General features: G+C 35.4%; 1 protein-coding gene across 4 annotated transcripts in view; it reads left to right on the top strand.

The window, feature by feature from the left end:
- Window positions 1–20198, top strand: part of LOC139961540 (plexin-A4-like) — a 162266-nt gene that overhangs the window by 94300 nt on the left and 47768 nt on the right. For all 4 annotated transcript variants that reach the window (XM_071960800.1, XM_071960798.1, XM_071960797.1 and 1 more), the window contains exon 9: window positions 6435–6546. In XM_071960800.1, the coding sequence (XP_071816901.1) occupies window positions 6435–6546 (112 nt within the window). The remainder of the gene's footprint in view (window positions 1–6434; window positions 6547–20198) is intronic.

Here is a 20198-nt window from a genome sequence, read left to right as displayed (position 1 = left end):
GACAATTTTCAAAACAGTTTTGCCTAATTTTCTTCATTGATTGAAATAAAACTGGACTAGTCAACCAAATGGACTTCATCACTTTGGGATTCCATTATTGAACAACCACAAAAAAATGCAAAAAGTGACCAAGATGAACTCTATTTTGTTTTGGCATGTGATTAAAAGTTCAATTAAATAATAAACTGTCTGGGGCGATGTTTTTTGTTTTTTTAAATGAAATAGAATCATGAATCACTATTTAATGGTCAATTGGTGTCATCATATTTTCATTCTTTAATAATTAGAAAGCTTGCTATCGGTATCTTGTTTCAAATATTTGCCTACCGTTGTGAAAGTCAATCACCTAAACAACAACCTCTGCTGTTTCTGTTCTGGCTTGCTGCACACACTAGTGCTGCAAACACATGTAGCTATAGCTACTGTATCGAATGGAAGCACTGATTGCTTCCCGTTGTGTCATTATATCTCTTCCTGAATAGATATAATCATTTATGACTGAAAAAAAGCATATCCTCATTGGTTTGTCCGGAAATGAAATTCACGATACTCTTTTACGACAGAAAGGGTTCATCAATTTACAAACAGTTGATTTTTATCATCGTTTTACCAAATTGATACCATTGTAAAAATGTTATTTTTCTTTTGCATTTGTTTTATGATGCAGTGAATGCTCTACCGTTTATAGCACAGCTGCACTGCAATAGCTGCGTATTTATGGGAAGTATGCATGCACGGAGTGCTCTCAATTGGTTTGCAAACTGTACAGGAAAATATCTCAAATTTGTGATACACAAAAACATTTTTCACAATTGGATGAAATGATAAACTAATGATGGACTCATTAAATTGTACGGGTTTAGTGCAAAGGGAAACCTAACTTAACCGTGCAGCTTCGAGCCAATGTTTGTTTGACCAAAGGGGGAGGCAGGGTATAAGAGGGGGTTGGAAGGGGATGAGAGGAGAGGGATTGTGCAGAGGTCAAACAGTCAAGACCTTACATCCAAATGTTAACATCTGATTTTATAGATCCTTTCATAAATAGCTGATTAAGTCTTAAATTTGTTTGAACTATGTCAACATACCTATACATATGCTCTGTACTATAGACTTTACAAAATTCCTTTACTTATGCTCTGTACTATAGACACCTATACTTGTGCTCTGTACTATAGGCTTTACAAACTGCCTCTGTGCTCTATACTATAGAGTTAACAACATGCCTATACTTATGCTCTGTGCTATAGACTTTACAACATGCCTATACTTGTGCTCTATACTATAGACTTTACAACATTCCCATACATATGCTCTGTACTTTACATTAATATGCTCTATACGACTTTACAACATTCCTATGCTCTGTACTATAGACTTTACAACATGCCTATACTTGTGCTCTATACTATAGACTTTACAACATTCCCATACATATGCTCTGTACTTTACATTAATATGCTCTATACGACTTTACAACATTCCTATGCTCTGTACTATAGACTTTACAACATGCCTATACTTGTGCTCTATACTATAGACTTTACAACATTCCCATACATATGCTCTGTACTTTACATTAATATGCTCTATACGACTTTACAACATTCCTATGCTCTGTACTATAGACTTAACAACATGTCTAGACTTGTGCTCTATACTATAGACTTTACAACATTCCTATACTTATGCTCTGTACTTTACATCAAGAGTCAAGTTAAGAGTCAGAACCTCATTTAATAGTAACTTTATAGTCGCCTTCGGTCTTTTGAACTAGGTCAGTGGAAATTTCAGAGAACATCTGGTTCATGCCCTGATAATTTCAGAGATGATAGATGTATATATACTATACCCGAAAAATGGATGAAGTGGAGAATCATGGGTACAACCTTTTATGAGTTGTAATTATGTGTCGTTTTTTGCAGAATTTGACAAAAAATTTTGCTTTTAATTCGACTGTCCTCCTGGATCGAGTTGGTGACATATATATGTCATAGAGGAATAGTAAAGATAAGGTATTCCTTTGTGTATGATGTAAAGTATGTGATATGAACCTTTCCTGAAAGGAATCTACCTACTTTAATTTGGAATATAGTTACTTCTTATACTGTATAACAATTGCCATCTTCATTGTGTGGACTGACTTTTGATTGTGCATCCAATCAGGTAATAAGTCATAAAATTTATACAAAGACACTACCAAGTTACTGAAATCAATTTTTATAGTAAGCAATAAACAAGAACTACTTTTGAGTTTGGTTATATATTTGATATCTCTTAAATTTATTTGAAGAAGCTAGCTAGAGTTTAGGAAATTTGTCATATCTAGACATATTTCCAATTTCATCCCTTCCATTCTTTTCATTATCTGAATCTTTGCTTTGGTTGCATCCTCTCCCTCCTCCACAGTAGATTTCTATAATAGTCATCCATCCCTGAGTAATAATGAGGAAGTCAAATTGTCGCCACAAAATCAGAAAAAAAAAGGAGAATATATGCCCGGACACAGACTGATGAATCATTACAAATCTCCATTTTGTTTCAAGAAAGAATAGCTCTACACTAAACCAATTTAAATATCTGTTTCATTGCACACACGAATAAAAAACTAGGTGGTTGCGGAATTACCCCAAAAAGCAAATCGTCTGCAAAAACAGATTGGTCGTAGTAATACAGATGTGTTTGTTCCGTCTTGTCGCAACGTGCTTCGTCATCAATTACGTTTCAAATTATTCGTTGATGACCACACAGCGTGAGATGTGGCTAAGTCTGGGACTGGAGATCTGTTGTTTAATGATTTTTCTCGTCTTACAGTTAGTAATTCTCTTTGACATATGCTATTGACTGAAGGTTTTTGATGAGCACCAGCTATGTAGCTTTCTGTATATATCAATAAACGGGAGGGAAAGGAAAGGAAAAAAAAAAAAAAATATGGAATAACATCGGTGATAAAGTAATAAGGCAGACAACGGCCTAAACGACATCGGGTATTTAGTATTCAATGTATGATTTCATAACAGATGGTGGGTGAAATCGCACGGCTTGATGAGCGTCCTGATGACAGTATCGTCAAATGTGAGATGGCTTAATCATTACAAGACGGTACGTGACCAACATATGTATGTTTTAGTCACAATGCCAAACTCTGTAGAGTGTACTGTCAATCGCATGTCCTCAAATTTGAGTGTCAGAATACTTTGGGAAATAAACATGCTCAAAACTGCAAGAGAATTTTAAGGTGTAAATGAGGTCGGTCTGATCCAGGGCATTATTGACGAGTGCAGGCCGTCGTCATATATATATATATATATATCTATCACAATGTTAAAGAAGATCTGAATCTGCTGACAGGTAATTTTATTGCATCAAAAAACCTACACATCACCTTACCTCAGACTATATATAGTCTTTTTAAGTTTTCAGCATATTTATCCATAAAATGCACAAGCTTGTGGTTATATATATGTCCCTTATCAAAATAATTGTAAAAATTCATCAAAACTAGCCTCATTTTTACAGAAGATTATTTTAATATCAATGATGTTTACACATGCCATAGTGAGAACTTACAGATATAATAACACATAAACCTACAAGCTTGGGGCTCGGTGGTCAGTGTTAAGTATCACAGTGTTTATACATGATACATGTATCAAATACTGCGTTATTACTATAGCAATATTTCCAAGTTGAAGAGCGTAACATTTAGGTGTTGATCGATCACGAAGTGCATCTAGTCATTGTCATTTGTCTCCTAAGCAGCAATTAAGATTTAAGACGGAATTCTTCTCTTTTTTTCTTTCTTAAGCAGTAAAAAAAGTACTTCATTTTTTTCATTTTAGCATTTTAGTATATGTATTTTGCAATAAAGAAAGGAAAATAAAGAAAGTTAAAAAAAGAAATTTGAGTAGAAAATATTTACATGATATTGATGGAAGCTTTCCCACACACACACAACATCCTTCTTGATAAACATTTAAATAAGTTATGAATACTTAATTTTATTCCATCAGACCCAAAATTAAATCAGAACCTCAGTGCTTTCAATTGCAGTGAATTCAATTAATAGGCAAATTAGCAAACTACTTTATTGTTCCTTACAGTAATTTAATAGTGTGATTCTCTGTTATTTATCTTATGCATATTTATAAGATAAATGATATATCATCTCTGATATGTGAAAGATAAATTAACCTCTGAAAAATCCTCTTTAATTTAAAGTGATAAATTAAAAAGAAAATAAGCTCCATTAGATTACAAAAAATTAATAGCATGGCTGTTATGAGATAGTTAATAATGCAAGAATGTCAATCATGCACCGTAATGCTAGATTTGGTATTTATATTGGCAAATCTGGTTATCCCAGAACTCATCCTCTATTAGAAGATTATAGGAATGTAAAGAAGGGAACCAATAGTAACCCCCCCCCCCCACCCCTCTGTAGCATGACTGTCATTTGATAGTTTATACTGTGAGGGTGCTGTTCATGCACCATAATGCTAGATTTGGTATTATATTGGCAAATCTAGTTATCGCAGAACTGATCCTCAATTAGAAGATTATAGGAATTTATACAAGGGAACCATTAGTACCCCCACCCCCCCCCTCTGTAAAAATTACTTACAGTACCTGTCTATCCTACTAACTACACAACTGCTCCTCCTCCCTCCCCTCCCCCCTCTCTACTACATCATCTGCAGTCACCTGACAAGGTTTCTGCAATGTTGCAGTCACATATATTGATGTGAATAAACTGTAGAGCATCATTCATCATGAACTCCACAGAAAGTGGCCTATTTTCCCCCCACAATGAATACAGCAAGCAGGTAGCCTCTCTGTTTGGAGTTTGTATGCATGATGATTAAATACCCAGTGCCTTATATCATATTATTGAATGGTTTGCCCTGAAATACCTCTTTGCCATTTTCGCATATTTACAGCATCAATAAAAATGTACTTTTTATCTCTTTTTGACCGTCCGTACATATGAACTCCTGATTTCGTTATGCATCTTACCCCCAAAAATATCTGGGGAAAGCTTAAGAAAGATTGGGTTTGAAATGCTCTGAAAGTATTTAAATATTATCGAGTTGAAACATGCTCCAAAAACTAAATTTGTAAAGAGGTCTACAAGGAGTAGATTTTGGTCACGATTACGCTTGGAAAAGGCTCTTTTCCGAGTGTTTTCATCAGCTCGTTTTAGGGATATATTTTATATGTATACTCTGGGGCTTGAACCCCCGCAGGAGGTGGATAGAGATGACAAAGGCAGATTTTATCCATTTCCAAATGAATTAGTCCTAAACTGGTTTTAAATAGGGAAGGCAATTAGTAGAGAATTGCTTGAGAAACGTTTACAAAGATTGCCAATATGAGATATGACAGGCTTTTAGTGAATTTGTAGAGCCATTTTATGGATCAGTGAGAACCTTTTACAATTTTTTCTTCTTTTTTTCTGATGTCGACAAGAAACTACTAGTTTCCATCGGTTACATATTGTCTTCGATCACTCTGGATATTCTGATGGTTGGAAAAGAGGACTTTTTTTTTTAATCAACTGAATTTAAGCTGTTGTGGAATTAAATTTGTGTTTGTGTGTCTTTGAAAGAAAGATTCCCCTGCGAATGTCATATCTGATTAGACGATGTGCAACTTAACAGTCGTGCCTGTTAGTTTTCAATAAATTCTTGTTCTTCTCTCCTCATCTTGATTGATTTTATGTGGAGGCACGGGTGGTTTTTTTTCTTTCTATCCTGTATTTGTCTGGACTTAATGATGCCAGATGCTTTAAATTTTGTAAATAATATTAAAATTCTATTTTGTAATAATATTAAAATTCTATTTTATGAAACAGAGAAGTGATTCATTTCTTATGTTGTTCCAGTATGTATTAAGGGACAGTTTACTGGTTAAATGCATTTATGCACTTGTTATTCAAAACAACGGTTCCATATCTTAAAAAAAATAAAAGATTTTTTTTTTTTGAGCTGATCATGTCAAAAGTCATTTTTACGTTTGTCATCTCAATATACGGAGGATAATTATAAAGACAACTCTGCGAATAATTTCTGGCAGGATGTATTTCTTCGTTTGGTTGAATTGCAATTTTTCTCTTTATCTTTACAAAAAAAACAGTTTGAAATTTAATTGATACCAAGAGCTCTTTGATAGGGGATAGGGGGGGGGGGGGGGAGAGAGTGGGTATTCGGTCAAGGTGTATGCATCATAATCCCGACCATTAAATCTCCGTGCCTTACTGTTCGACAAAACAGTCTTACTCTGTTTTTATTTCCCGTCGTAAAGTCTCTCTTAAAAATCCATTACTAAGCAATTAAACTTAGAAATACTGAGTAGCAAATATCTTTGTCTATCTGCTTTTTGGTTGCCACTTTCGTAAACCCATCTTAGTTTTTACCCATTTTTTTTTTCATTTATAGATGTTCTAAGTGTGTCAATAACGAATGGGAATGCGACTGGTGCAAGTTTGAACATCGATGCACCCACAACAGCAAATCGTGCACCAACGACAAGATCATCTACGGAGCATACGTAAGTTTTACAGGAAATACTGTATATATATAGAACGGAGAGAGCTCTCGGGAGTATCAACTAAATTTAAATCGGCCATTAAGCAGTTTCATAAGCAGGACATACTTGTCTATAATTTGAATTTTAAACAGAAAATGATAAATTAAAAAAAAAATTATCTTGAAAGAATGGTTTCCACGACTACTGGACTTGTTGCACAACTTGCAACAACTTTATAACCCTTAGTCTGATTTAGTCAGCTGCCTGTTGCGTTGGTTGAGAAATACCAAACAAGAGGAGCCTCACAACATAATCAAAAAGACCTGCATCAGAGAAACATCGTTCATCACCAGCAACTCACAAAAAATAAAAAATGGTCACAGAGTTGATGAAACCAGATATATTTTGTAATGTTTACTTATTCTTGCTCTATAATATTTGCAAGGCAAAATAGAAATGTCCGTTGCCATGGGACATATAACGATTTTGTTCGGGTAAATATAAAATGGGGAGGTCAATTCAGTAGCCCTACTTTAATGAAGAATGTCAACCCTGCCAAAACTTCCAGATATCTTATACGATTTCGTCATCCGTCCCCTCTTCTTTCGCAGTTATTCTGTCCATGTTTTCCATTTTTTTTCTTACTCCATGTGTTAGATTTTGATTCTTCCATATTTTGAATTGGCGCTGATGAAACAAGATTTATGCAAATGATAACAAAATTTGCATAATTAAAGATAAACCGTATGCCTCATATTGGGGTATGGTTTGTCAAGATATCAGGTGAATGCCTTGCTGCCTTTAGATAACTGAGATTACTCCGTTGATCTTGTGTGATATATATCTTATATGGATATAGTCAATAATTTAATGCTATATATACATTCTCGCATTTATCTCTCGTCTCCAAACTTCTTGGTCTTTTTGTTTGGCCGTTGGGTTTTACTCTTTTTTTTTCTACTTTCGTACCTTGGAGGCCCAACTCTAGTCTACGATACCATCAAATCTTGCAGCTAGATCGGTCTGACAGGAATTTTTCCAGTGTAAAATAATTTTTCTAATAATTATATTTTGAAGGCAATAATTGCCCCAGGCTTAAATTCATGATGCAGATGATATGTAACTCTCTGTGACAAAACAGCTTATATCTTTCGAGTAAAAAAATATTTGTTTATTTCTGACGTACTGTAACTACCAAATAGGTTTTGCAGTCTCGAAAATACAGGTTCTGTTTGGGTAAAATTTGGCAGGATACATGTGTTCATAACATCATGTGAAAATTGTACCGTTCAGCAGCCTTTCTTACGGTTTCAGATAGGCTGTTAATTTAGCAGGTTATTTTCTTTAGATTTTTATATTTTTTTGAGGTAGATCTTTAAACTCCTGGTTTTTATTTATCTGGATTCGGCATAACCTCTCGCAAGGCCTTGAAGTTCAGTCTGAAGGATTTTTGTAATACGCTTCAATAGTTTTTAGTGGAGCCGATCCAAAAGTCGTTTTCCCGAATTTTTTACTCATGTTGTGTGACTCACCCGTCTCCTTAAGCCACAGAGCATTAGAAGTGACATGACATCAAATTTGCAAACGACCCTGAAAAAAAAACGAATCGCTCTTTTATAGATACCGTACAAGTTTTGGGTATTTGTGGCAGCATCCATGTCTCAAGGTAACCCAAGAGTGATAAAATTACGGCTGATTACCTCTGTCACGTTGATGAAAAAGTATCGGCAGCAACTCCTTCCACGAACCAGCTCGCCCTGTGAAGTCGTGGGTTTTCGTGGACATCACAAACGCAGCTATGCCAACATTTGCATTCATGATTTACATGAGTGAAAACAAAGTGACATTCAGGATATTGAATTCTTTTATCACCTTCTTTCCTAAATATGCAAAGCTTTATTTCACGGCTTTACAACCATATTACTTCAAATGAATGATTTCTGCTGTCTTTAACCTGTTGGCATCCCTGATGAAGGTGGGGGGGGGGTGCTAAAGGAAAATATGAAAATATGGGATAACGAAAACTATGCACTCTTTTTCATAAAATTCATATCAACTAAATTAATAATATTCCCAACATAGGGAACAATATACCACACAGTAAATCAACTGTTAACAACCAAGCAAAACAATCACAGTTAGCAACCAATTGCTGTCAGCAACTAACTACTATAGCAACCAAGGACTGTTAGCAGCCATTGATTGTAACCAACCAATAACTGTTGCATTTTTTTCGTGTTTGTTGAGATCATTCATGTTTTAAAGATTGTAGTTCTAATATTGGTACAGTCGCTGGTCAGCTCTAATGGTCTTTATAGTGCAGATTTGGGCAGTGCAGGCAAGAGCTATGAGTGCATCACATATGGCATCTGCTTAGAAGAGCCAATGCCAGTTGATCTCAGTACCAGAGTACTTGTCCATATTATCAACATGAAAGAAAGTTAATAGGATAGGCCTAACCATAAAATCTCACTGATGATTTCTCCCTAAGCTCTAGTGGTCTTTGTAGTGCAGATTTGGGCAGTGCAGGCAAGAGCTATGGGTGTATCGCATACGGTGTCTGCTTTGAAGAGCTAATGCCAGTCGATCTCAGTACTACGGTAGTTTAATTGTCCATATTATCGTCATGAAAGAAGGTTAATAGAATAGGCCCATCCTCAAAATCTCACTGATGATTTCTCCCTAAATGAAGCATTCACTAATTTAACATATCAGTGAAGAATCTCTGAAGGGTCTTGCCCATGATTGATACACAGATGTTTAACTTGGTGGCAATAATTAGCTTCATATTGCAATTATGATCAAATAGTTAGTGACTCATTAACGAGAGCTGCTGCTGCACGAGCTCTATAAATGTCCAGAGTGTGATAAACATTCTGTTAATTGGCTTCAGGGGCACATCTGATGCCAAGCATTTAAGCCATGTCAAAAGATTGTTAGACATTCAGTCTATTTTGCTAATTCATCGGCCATGTTCAGGAATGCAGTAAAAAATCCTTTACCCAAACTCAAATTTTCCTCCGTGTCAATTGTACTTTACCACCCAAAGGTACTAACAACGTATTATAAACTGGGTTTATGTGTTAGATAGACACCAGCATTGCCACAATGAAGCTCTCTGTACATTGAACCTGCTTAACTCATTTTCTCAACACAGTACTACGTCGGTCTCGGGAGTTCAACGGGTCCCTGCATTCAAATTTGAGTAAAATCTAAAGAAAGAACAAAACTTCAGTGTTCGCTGATGTGAATCGATGCACTTCCCTGTTTACTCTGTTTGGTCAGCCAGTCTCATATGGCTCAACCCCTTACTCCTATTACAAGATGAAGCTTGCTCATGCACCGAACTGTTTGTAGATTCTTCGCAAGCTGCATAAGGAATTCTGCAACAGATCATTTTCATATTTGGCCAGCTAAGTCCGAGAAGGCTGTTGAAAGGATGTCCATATCGTAACAGATATGAAATAGATTTTTGGAGCAGTTACGATGACGGACGGCTAATTAAAATGGAGGGGAAAAGGCTAGAGCATGTGAATAATTAATAGATTTGATACACTTTCAAATAAGCTAGGTCCCGAGTGATGGGTTTTAGAATATAGAATTGTGATATTAGATAGAAAAAAGTGATTTTGACGTGGTGGGATTATAGACCGCCAACTACAGTATGGCAAATAACAATTAATTGATGTTGGGACTGCTGTACTGAATGAGATGGTTGATGCATTTGTTGGTGCAATAAAGTCAATTTAACTCCCATATAAAGTATCTCTGAAGCCTCTTTTTTGGCCATTTACTGACATTAGTTCTCTGTCTTCTCATATAAATGCAAAATGTAATTTGTCAGGGAGTAAAAACAGATCTTGAGCTGAGAAATTGTTATGGTCTGATCTATAGGTTACAAGTGTGTGAGAAAAACTTATAAATTGACATCTAACATATTGGCATCATAAAAAAAGCCCAGATTTTTCTGAAAATGATCTTGTAAAGAGGCCTGTAGAGATATGAGAAAATCTTATGTTTTGACATTTGGGGCCCATGTATTTTGTCAGGAAAGCTGATCTGGTATTTGGAGGATTTTTGTTGTCGTTGCAACAAATGGAAAAGATATGATAAAGGTCTATATGATGGAAGCAGGCAAGCAGCTATATATGTCTGATGATTTACTATGACAAAATTCTGGCATGATTTCTAGCATAATCAAATATATGCAAATTTATTTGAGTGTTAGGCCCATGCCATCATCATGTTACATATGGCTTAGATTACAAGCAGATTTAGAAACTCAAAAAGTGGGTTAAGTCTTGAATATTGTTCTACGGTGTCTCTCAGAGTTTTAATGAGAATTAAATCCGATAAGCAAAGGAAGTGCGGTAAATGCACCTTGCCATATATGTAAATAATCTGCAGGGCGAAAAGAAGTGTAACAAATGGCAAACACATTAAAACATGCTAGCTAGTGTCTAGAAATTTGGAATATGTTATTACAATCAAAGAAGTATACAACACTCCTTTCCATGTCTCTTCAGATAATCTATATCTAAAGGGTATGTATGTGCATGATCCAGTCAGGTGGGAGAAGAGATCAGGGTTTTTGCTCCTGGAAGGTTGGGCTGATGTCTGAAATGTAAAAATTAAAGTCTGAGATAAGTAATATAACTCCAAAACATAGAATCTCGGCATAGAAGCTTACAAGATGAGTGAGTACGTATCTGTTAGGATTTGAATGGGCAAGGAGAGGACTGAGGGTTACCTGTATCCAAGAGGTGTGGTTTATCTGACGGCCAATGTTGTGTTCTGGGTGATAATTTACTTGGCCCAGGGCATGTGGAGCCCCCCCATCCCCCCTCCCACAATCAGGACCAAGGCAGTATAAAACTATCGAAAACTCTGGAAAGAAACCATCTAACAGTGGTTCAGTAAGTTGGCATGCAATAATCTTAATCTTGGACTTCGTTATTCAAATGTGTAGAGCTGTTACCTGCTGTCTCCATACCCCACGCTTTCCCTTTCCTTCCTCTGGGGCTAGCCAAATTGCTTTATCTGCAATGACACTTTGTACACATTACTTAGACTGGCAGACTTTCTCAAATGTGTACATCTTATCTCTGCATGATGACAAACATAGTGTTAGATATATACAACACGCATACATGTACATTTCTGACATGTCTGGATATTTTACAGTGCTACCATGTTACTTTACTGCCTTTTTTATTCTTTGCCGGAGATAGAGGGCATCGATGTGATGGTGCAGGCGCATGTCTGGGCTTGTGTGTGTATGTGACCCTTGCTTGTAAACAACCGTAATTCACAAAGTTCATGGTGGATTAACTTCATACTTGGTGTGTGGATCCATCTTATTGAATACATGGAAGAACCCTATTGTTTCCTGTGAAGCTCAATGGTCATTTGGGGTCGACAGAGGTCAAAGTCTGAAAACATTGTAAACACAATAACTTAAAAAGTACATCTGTTAGCTTGTTGGGTACAATAATGCTATTGACATTGGTGGAGGTCAAAGGTCAAATGAGGGTCAACGGGTGTCAAAGTCTGAAACATTTGAAACATGAAAAATTAAAGCTATAATTAATCTATGAATCCTCCAATGCTATGATTTTCTTTTGGTGAATGTAATTTGGTCAGATTCAGTTCAGTTTAGTTCTGTGAAGGGGCTCTTATAGGTCTTCAATGTACATACAGTTATCCAAGAAGTGAAATCTACTTCAAGCCCTTCATCAGTTTTCTTCCTCTGAGCTCCTCGGGTCAACAGGGGGCCAAATGGTGGGAAAAAAACTTTGCATTGGCAGTAAGTTGTGAAAATACAGTATGTCACAGTGTGTAAACAATGTCACCTAGAGCTATCATATCCATAAGTAACAATTATTAAAGTAATGGTTGGTGGTAGAGCTGATTTGCTAGCTCAAAATTAGTAAAACAAAATGTCCTTTTATACATACATCTATGAGTCTTTATTTCGCATAGGAACACTGTTCTTTCTGAATATTGAAACATTTGGGAATAAAAATTCTATATTGTAAAATCTTTTGTAAAATCTTTACCAGTGGATTAAATGGTTGATGCCCCACAAAGAAGTACTACAAATGATAGCTGAAATTCTCTGATCTCTTCTGGTTCAAACTTGTTTCTTGGACAAATTAAACTCACATGTTTACATTAGTAAGATAGTTATTTGGAATTTCCAAATTGTATGGCAAGGAATCACAAGCCAACTGACTTTTCAGGTTATAACATAAAGTTTTATGTCCCTAAGGAAAACATTTTCAATTGCCTACATTTACATGGAATGCCTTATCCAAGCCAAATTGATGCTATACGTACTTGGCTTTATGACTCCCTCACTGCAGTTATTTCATTTACAAGTACATTATTGACTTTGTATTGAGCTGTTGTACATGATATTGTCTTTAATTGGTTGCCATCATCCATGCATGTAGTGTCCTCAGAATCATGACTAGCAGAACATTAACTCAAACATTATATTATTAATAACCCAGCATTCACAATGTTCTTTAGAACATCCGATAATTCATCCATCATTCTTTAAAATTATGGATCGCAGAAATGGATTCATCATCATCGGAAGAAGAAAAATATGTCCAAAATTGTAAATTTTGAGTAGCTATGCCATTTCACTATTTGCTTAATATAAATTGTCAATGCCATGTCCCTTACACGATTCCGTATGAAATATATCCATCGGCACTCAGAAGTAACTGATGTACAGATAATTCTCCGAAGGCCGATGTTCAGATCTGCATGTAATATCCTTTAAGCCCTTCGATACGAAAAAAATGAATTCTTCATTGATCTCACTTTGTCATGCTTTCTAATGAGTATTGATTTTTTCTTCCTTTCCGTTCCTTTTTTTTAATATTCATGCTTTTAAGTCATATCGTTGGTGGGCAAGGTCATCTCATATCGGGCAAGTAAAATAATTACTAACACAAAGTATGTTAAGCAGAATGCGAAGGGATTACATTTATTTATAAAGAAGAAAAAAACAGGAAAGAAGTATGAGATGGAAAAAAAGATTGACTTTAATACTTCATTAGGTATTCAATGTCGTGAGGATTGTCTGAAATTCAGATGAAATCGTAGAGAATGCTCAACCTAAGAAACGGTAATAGATTTACATCAGCTGTGAAAGAACATTGAAATCGTTTTATGATGCCGACGCTCTGTGAATAACAGAGCTCCGACGAATTTCTAATATTGTCGTCATACCTAACATTGGATCAAGGGCTTCAGCCTTGGACGGATATAAAAACTGGTTGGTCTGGGAATTCACAACTGTTTTTATCAAGTTTAATCAGACAGAAGTTGCTTTAACTAATATTCAGGTTTGTTACAAGGCTCAGTTTTTCCCCGAACGAATTATGTCACGTTTCCTTTCCCCAAGTTTTGCATATCATCTCTGTAATCTGCCTTGAAGTTGTTTCAGTTGCATATTAAATTTGACTCTTTCTAAGCTTTGCAGATATTACATTCTGGTACCCGTATAACGAGGTGCTTGAGAATGTTTCTGAAACTAAATAAGTTTTTGATTGCTATTTTTGTTTTTGCAAACACATGTTGAAAAGGATACAATAAATGCTATCATGCTGCGCTGAATTGGTGAGAGGATTCGAGTACTTGATTAGCACCGATTGTGTTTTGATGTTAATGATTTAGAGGACTAGATTTAAGCAACTTTGTGACTTTCAAAATGTGTTATGATTATGCGAATTAATTGTTGACTGATAAGTGAGGTTGTCCATGCATGATTGACTGCAAATTTTGATCTCTTTAATCAGCAACGTTTTGAAAATACTTGTGTTAATGAAAAACAAAAACCGTAACTATATGCCTGCAGCCAGTATGCAATGTGGTCTGTCCATCGTTGTGGTTTTACCGTGCCGTTTTGCGGTTGCAGTTTTATATGATCCCTGTCTTTCAGTCTTTCAAATTGAACTATGAACCAGGAAGCAATACCCTGGTACACATGTATGTTTCTAAACACAGTAACCAGGCGTGTCTATATCCTGGTTAGTTGTTATGTTAGACAAGTATAACTTAGATGGTTTAGATTGCTAAGTTGCCAAAGTAGATTTACCCTTAAAAAAATATATCCTGTTAATGATGATAATGGCATTGAAATCTGCTAAAAGCAATCGACAAAGTTGTGCCATCTCTCTGATGGCGAATTATAATCATGAAAACTTTATGACTGGAAATAACTTGATTGCGTTGATCTGGAGATAAGCCGGGCCAAAGCCTCGATGACATCATAATGAATAGCAGCGCTTCTCATCTGGATCAATACACAAAACAGGAAGTTAAGAATGACATCATCAGTTGAAGCTGTTTCGTGTCCTTCTTTAACCTTCCCCTCCACAGAAAACTTTTTTTCAACCAACCATTATCCCCCTCAGCTCCTATCTGGCCCCCACCTTCTACCACTGTAGGAACGTTGAGAGACCATTTGACACCATTTGAGAACCTTGTTTCAAACGAAATGAATTTCTCTGTCAAACAAATGATGATTTTAGTGATCCGGACAACATTATATATAGTTGAACATTAGAACTTTACTCAAAAGTTGTCCTACTTTTCTTTTCTTTTCTTTCTTCCCCCCCCCCCCCCCCCCGTTTGGGAGATTTAAGGCAAGGAGATACCCGATAACACCTCCAGCATTCTTCTCATAGATACCTGGTATCTCATCTTCACTCCCGGCCAAATGTATAACTAAACTGAAATGGAAGAATTGTTTTTCCCTTCTTTTGCATAGACCTTTCTCAAAATGTTATGTACAAGAATCTCCCCCCCCCCCCCCCCTCTTTCTTTGTACAGAGAGATTACATGAAGGCATCTTAACTTAATTTGCTGGAGGGAAGAAGCTGAATTTTGAGAGATTTTCGCCTAGCTACAGACGACAAGTTTCATCTCTTTATAAAGATATATATTGTGCACCATTGAATTTTAATGAACATTACTCATCGCTTACTCTAATCAACCACAAATCCTTCTCAATCCTATTATTCTCTTGAATTGAACAGTACTTCTTGCACCTTTTGGCTCTGATCAAATCTGTTTTCTAGATTAAACCTTTATTGAAGCATATAAGGTCCTGGTTTTACTTTTGTAAGTTGTTTTTTTCCTTCTTCTTCTTCTTCTTCTTCTTCTTCTTCTTCTTCTTCTTCTTCTTCTTCTTCTTCTTCTTCTTCTTCTTCTGCTTCTTCTTCTTCTTCGTCTTCTTCTTCTAGTATCTTCTCCCTCTGATTTCCCAGGTCGCATTAATAAGGCAGCCAACCTTTTTTTTGTGTTCACTTTCGGTAATTAGTACAACGGACTGTTGATTTAGCAAGATGGTGACTTGAAGGAATCATTCGTATCTGAGCGTATATATATATATATATATATATAACTCAGAAGGAATATATTGTCTTTTAAACTTTAAAAAAAGAATATGAGAACAAATCTAAAATTGGGTATGAACTCGAGAGTTTCCCCGCTGCTTCTCCCATCCGTAGCAAAGAAGTTAAAGGGATTTTCTATCTAGAATGTCATTGACACAAAGTTTTAAAGTAACAGAAGCCAAACTTTCTATAATGGATGTTATGTTTTGAAAACAAAATGAAAGGAAAAAATAGAATAAAAACACTGTGAATTATCTACAAATGAAGTATAAGCACTTTATTTCTGTGAAGATTTTAGTAATTTTTTTCGAAGTTTTAGAAAATAAGTTTTTTTAATGCGTAAATTTGTGTTTTGTCCTTGACTGAACATTTTATGTCATTAGTTGACAAAGTACGTCATTAAAGCTGCATAGTGAAAATTACTCAGAGAAAAGAAGCATGAATTCAATATTCAATTTTTAATGTTTTTATGTGTTCATCTATCAAACTACAAAATTTGTGAATGTTTTCAATTTATATTCTTTTCCCAAAACGTTGCTCTCATTTAAGACAAATTCCATGAAAAGATTGCTGTTTGAATGAGTAGTGCTTTTCACAACAGCAACAGTAAAGAAATTATTGGCTGCGATTAGATATGAAACATGTAATACCATGGACCACGCCCCAGTATCCCTTGATGCAAGTTGTATTAAAAGCATCAGGAAGGGATTCTACAAGAAAATTTGAATTTTAGATTTATAATTTTCAGTAAGAACTGAAACTTGACTGGGAAAGTACAAATTGAGTTGGAAAGAATTGTTTTTGTTTTTACCAGAGTAATTATTAGTTTTAATTGTTTACTAGTATTATTATTTAGGGATGGCAGGAAGTTAGTTTAGCATATAATGGTTGGAATAACAATTAAATGACAAACCTGTGAATGAATATTCAAAGAACAGGTACATTAATTGGTGAATTGAAACAAGTGAATGGAAAATAAACCAATTAAATTTGAAAGAACAAAAAAAAAAAAATTGGTTTAAATTTGAGCTTTTTGTACCAATACAATTCATTAAACAACGAACTAACTTTTAACATTGAAGGCAATATGAATTAAAATTAACATTAAGGCCTGCACTGAGGAGGCAACTTCATCGTAAATGTAATCTTAAAGGAGCGTTCAAGAGATTTAAAAGAATTGAAAAGTTAATCTCTAGAAGAAAAATTAGCACCCCAATGTTTTCTTTTTCCTTGGACTATAATATAAATTATCTAGATTAAAATTCATTCTAAAGTTATCCATTAATTTTTTTTCCATCATTTTTCATCCTGTTTCATTATACTGCTTTAAGAATTTCCAACAATGAACTGATAGGTTATTGATATATATATATATACATATATATATATATATATATATATATATATATATATACATATATATATATATACACATACACATTCACACATAAACATAAAGACAAACTTACTCATATGAGATTACAAGCTGCAATAGTGATGCATGGATGTATCATTGAGCTTCCATCATAATTACCATGCTATTATGATATTTCAGCTTGAGGTGATCAAACTTTTAATTAAAAGCTCCATAAATGGATATATTACCCCAAGGGCTTGTTATATTTTCATCGGCAGCCTTGATGGTCTCGCATATATATGTGTGTGCACGAAGGCATCATTATTATAAGATATTTGAAAACGGGGGGAAAAAATAAACGTGCTAGTTTTTTGGACAATGTTTTTATTGATTGGAAATACATTCTTATGGATCAGTGGCTCTTTGTAATGGTAATATAATATGGAAACATTGGAGGTTCTCAATATTGTGTATTAATTTTGATTCTTAATAACACATCGTTAAGAGTCAGGGTTGTGAGATTTGATTTGAATTTACTATTACTGCGTTAGTGCGTTGTGGTCATGTGGTTAAGGCAGTGGACTTACGGTTTTCAGGTTCGAGCCCTGGCCAGATCATTGCGTTGTGTCCTTCGGCAAGGCACTTTATCTCCATTGCCCCTTTCACCCAGGTGTATATATGGGGACCTGTGAGATAAACAGTCAGTTGGGTGCTGTTTAGCTGCTGCCATGTGGAGGGATTGCCTCTGTTTGACAGGTTATCCTTGACCAGCAGGGTCATATTGGTATGCGACTTGAGCAACGTTATCAGTGGATATGTCTGTGCTTTATAAATCCTCAATATTGTTATGATTATTGTTGTTGTTGTTGGTATAATATTCCACAAGAGAATATTTTTAATAGTAGATTTGACAGTATTTATAGCAAGTAGGTAAATTAACAAAATGAGTAAATTAAATACCTTTTATCTCTGAAGAAAATAATTTTTTTTTAATTGAATTAGCTTTAGAAAAATTTGCCATTGTCATGACAGGACCTTGCCAACTAGTCAAATGGGTGCAGGAATGGGGGTGGGGGGAGGAAGGGGTTTGAGGGGAAAACATTTTAGGATCAGGCAGCAGGGGGACCTCAGGTATGCTTCAGTGAGATTCACAATTGAAAGTTTTGACAATAGTAACGTTTCCAAGCTAAGAAGCCATGTTTCGTCTACTCTATAGTGAATTTATTCCTATGTACCGTAAAGGGATCGTATTCCATTCTAGTAGTAAAATGTGAGATGTGAATCTGTCAGCCGAGAGCTAGAATTAGGATCGTTCTACCGCCGGTTCTGATTGTGCCCGTTTTCATCACTTTATAATTGCTACACGTCAGTGATGTTGAACCAGTCTATAGGCAGTAACAATTTAAAGCGCATTGTAAGTGACAGAGTTTAAGGCAAACCTGGACAGATGACGTATATTGCACACATGTTTTGTGAAGTATAGTTCTTGTATAGAATGTGTTGAAAATTTCTGTCATTTTAAGCGGTGATGTGATTTCAAAAGACCAGCATTAATCGGTGCATGTTTTTATGGTGTAATTGCTATTGTTAATACAATTGAAATGTGTATCAAATGTAGTTAGAGATGAGAAAATAAATGGTTTTGTTTGAAAAATGTATTTTGGGGTTATGAGCAAAACCGATTGTTACCTAGTGGCTTAGTTGTAAACATATTGTAATGCTGTTACTGCAAAGTTGTGATGCAATGGGAGTTCTGTGTGGAACCATTGTGGTAGTTTAAATCCCCTTGGAATTATATGGGGGTTATCTCTCCTGGCATTAAGTAAACCAGTTGTAATTGTTGGCAGATTATGGCTTTTGGGGCTGTTCCTATGGATCGGCATGTGGTATCAGGCTTATCCTGGGATTGTTATGTAACACATGTGATATTTTCTAGGGATACACATGGGATCACATTCATCTCTGTAAAGAGTTGTTTAGGGATGGTAGGAATGCACTGTAGTATATAAGTACACTTTGTGTATTATATGTCTTAAGCTAAGTTGTAAGGTAAAAGTTCATCCTTTGTATACATGTGGTATTTCCACTGGGAGGGATAGGCCAGTCTACTCTGGTTGCTGTTGGACGAAACACTCTTGATGGTAGGCTTCAGGGCCACGTAGCCTCAAGTTTGTACCACATATCCAGTTGAATTCTATTGTGTTTGTTAATGCAATTGGAATGAGTATCAATTATGCAGTTAGGGAAACAATATGAATATTTAAAAAATATAATGGATAAACAACTTATGAGCAAAATGATTGTAATTACTTTATGGCATTATATTAATACATCACAGCCAATATGACACCTACAATTATCTAAGCATATTTGTATTGACATTTGCCTGATTTGTATACGAGAATCAAGGCTGCAGTGTTCATTATGGTAATTAAGGTAATTAAGCCAAACTATCTTTACCTGTCAGAAGTACAGTAGATAAGAAATTCACTGTGGTGTATAGTATGATGAGAAATACGGAAAATACATTATTAATACAAAAGAGAGTAAGTTATTTGAATAAGGATCATCTTGAAATCAACAACTGTTGTTGGTTCCTTGCTGGAAGCAAAGGAACCTATGCAGTCAGGTTTGTGTGTGTGTCTGTGACACTTGCTCGGGATCTACAACAACTCAACAAGGGAGTGATGGATATTTGTCATACTTCCTATGTACATGTATTATAGTCAGGTGTGCCCTATTGCTTTTGGCGCTCACCTTGTGTCAAATGTAAACAACTTTATATGCAATAACCTTAAGTTGGATTGGAGCCAAACTTGGCATACAGTTGTTGATTAATAGCTAGTACACATATGTAGAACCAGATAAACGAACAAAATAAAACGAAACAGTTGATGCAC

This window comes from Apostichopus japonicus, chromosome 20 (assembly GCF_037975245.1).
Source record: "Apostichopus japonicus isolate 1M-3 chromosome 20, ASM3797524v1, whole genome shotgun sequence".
Lineage (NCBI taxonomy): Eukaryota > Metazoa > Echinodermata > Holothuroidea > Aspidochirotida > Stichopodidae > Apostichopus > Apostichopus japonicus.
Note: the sequence above shows the minus strand (reverse complement) of the source record. Positions and strands in the feature narration are given on the sequence as shown.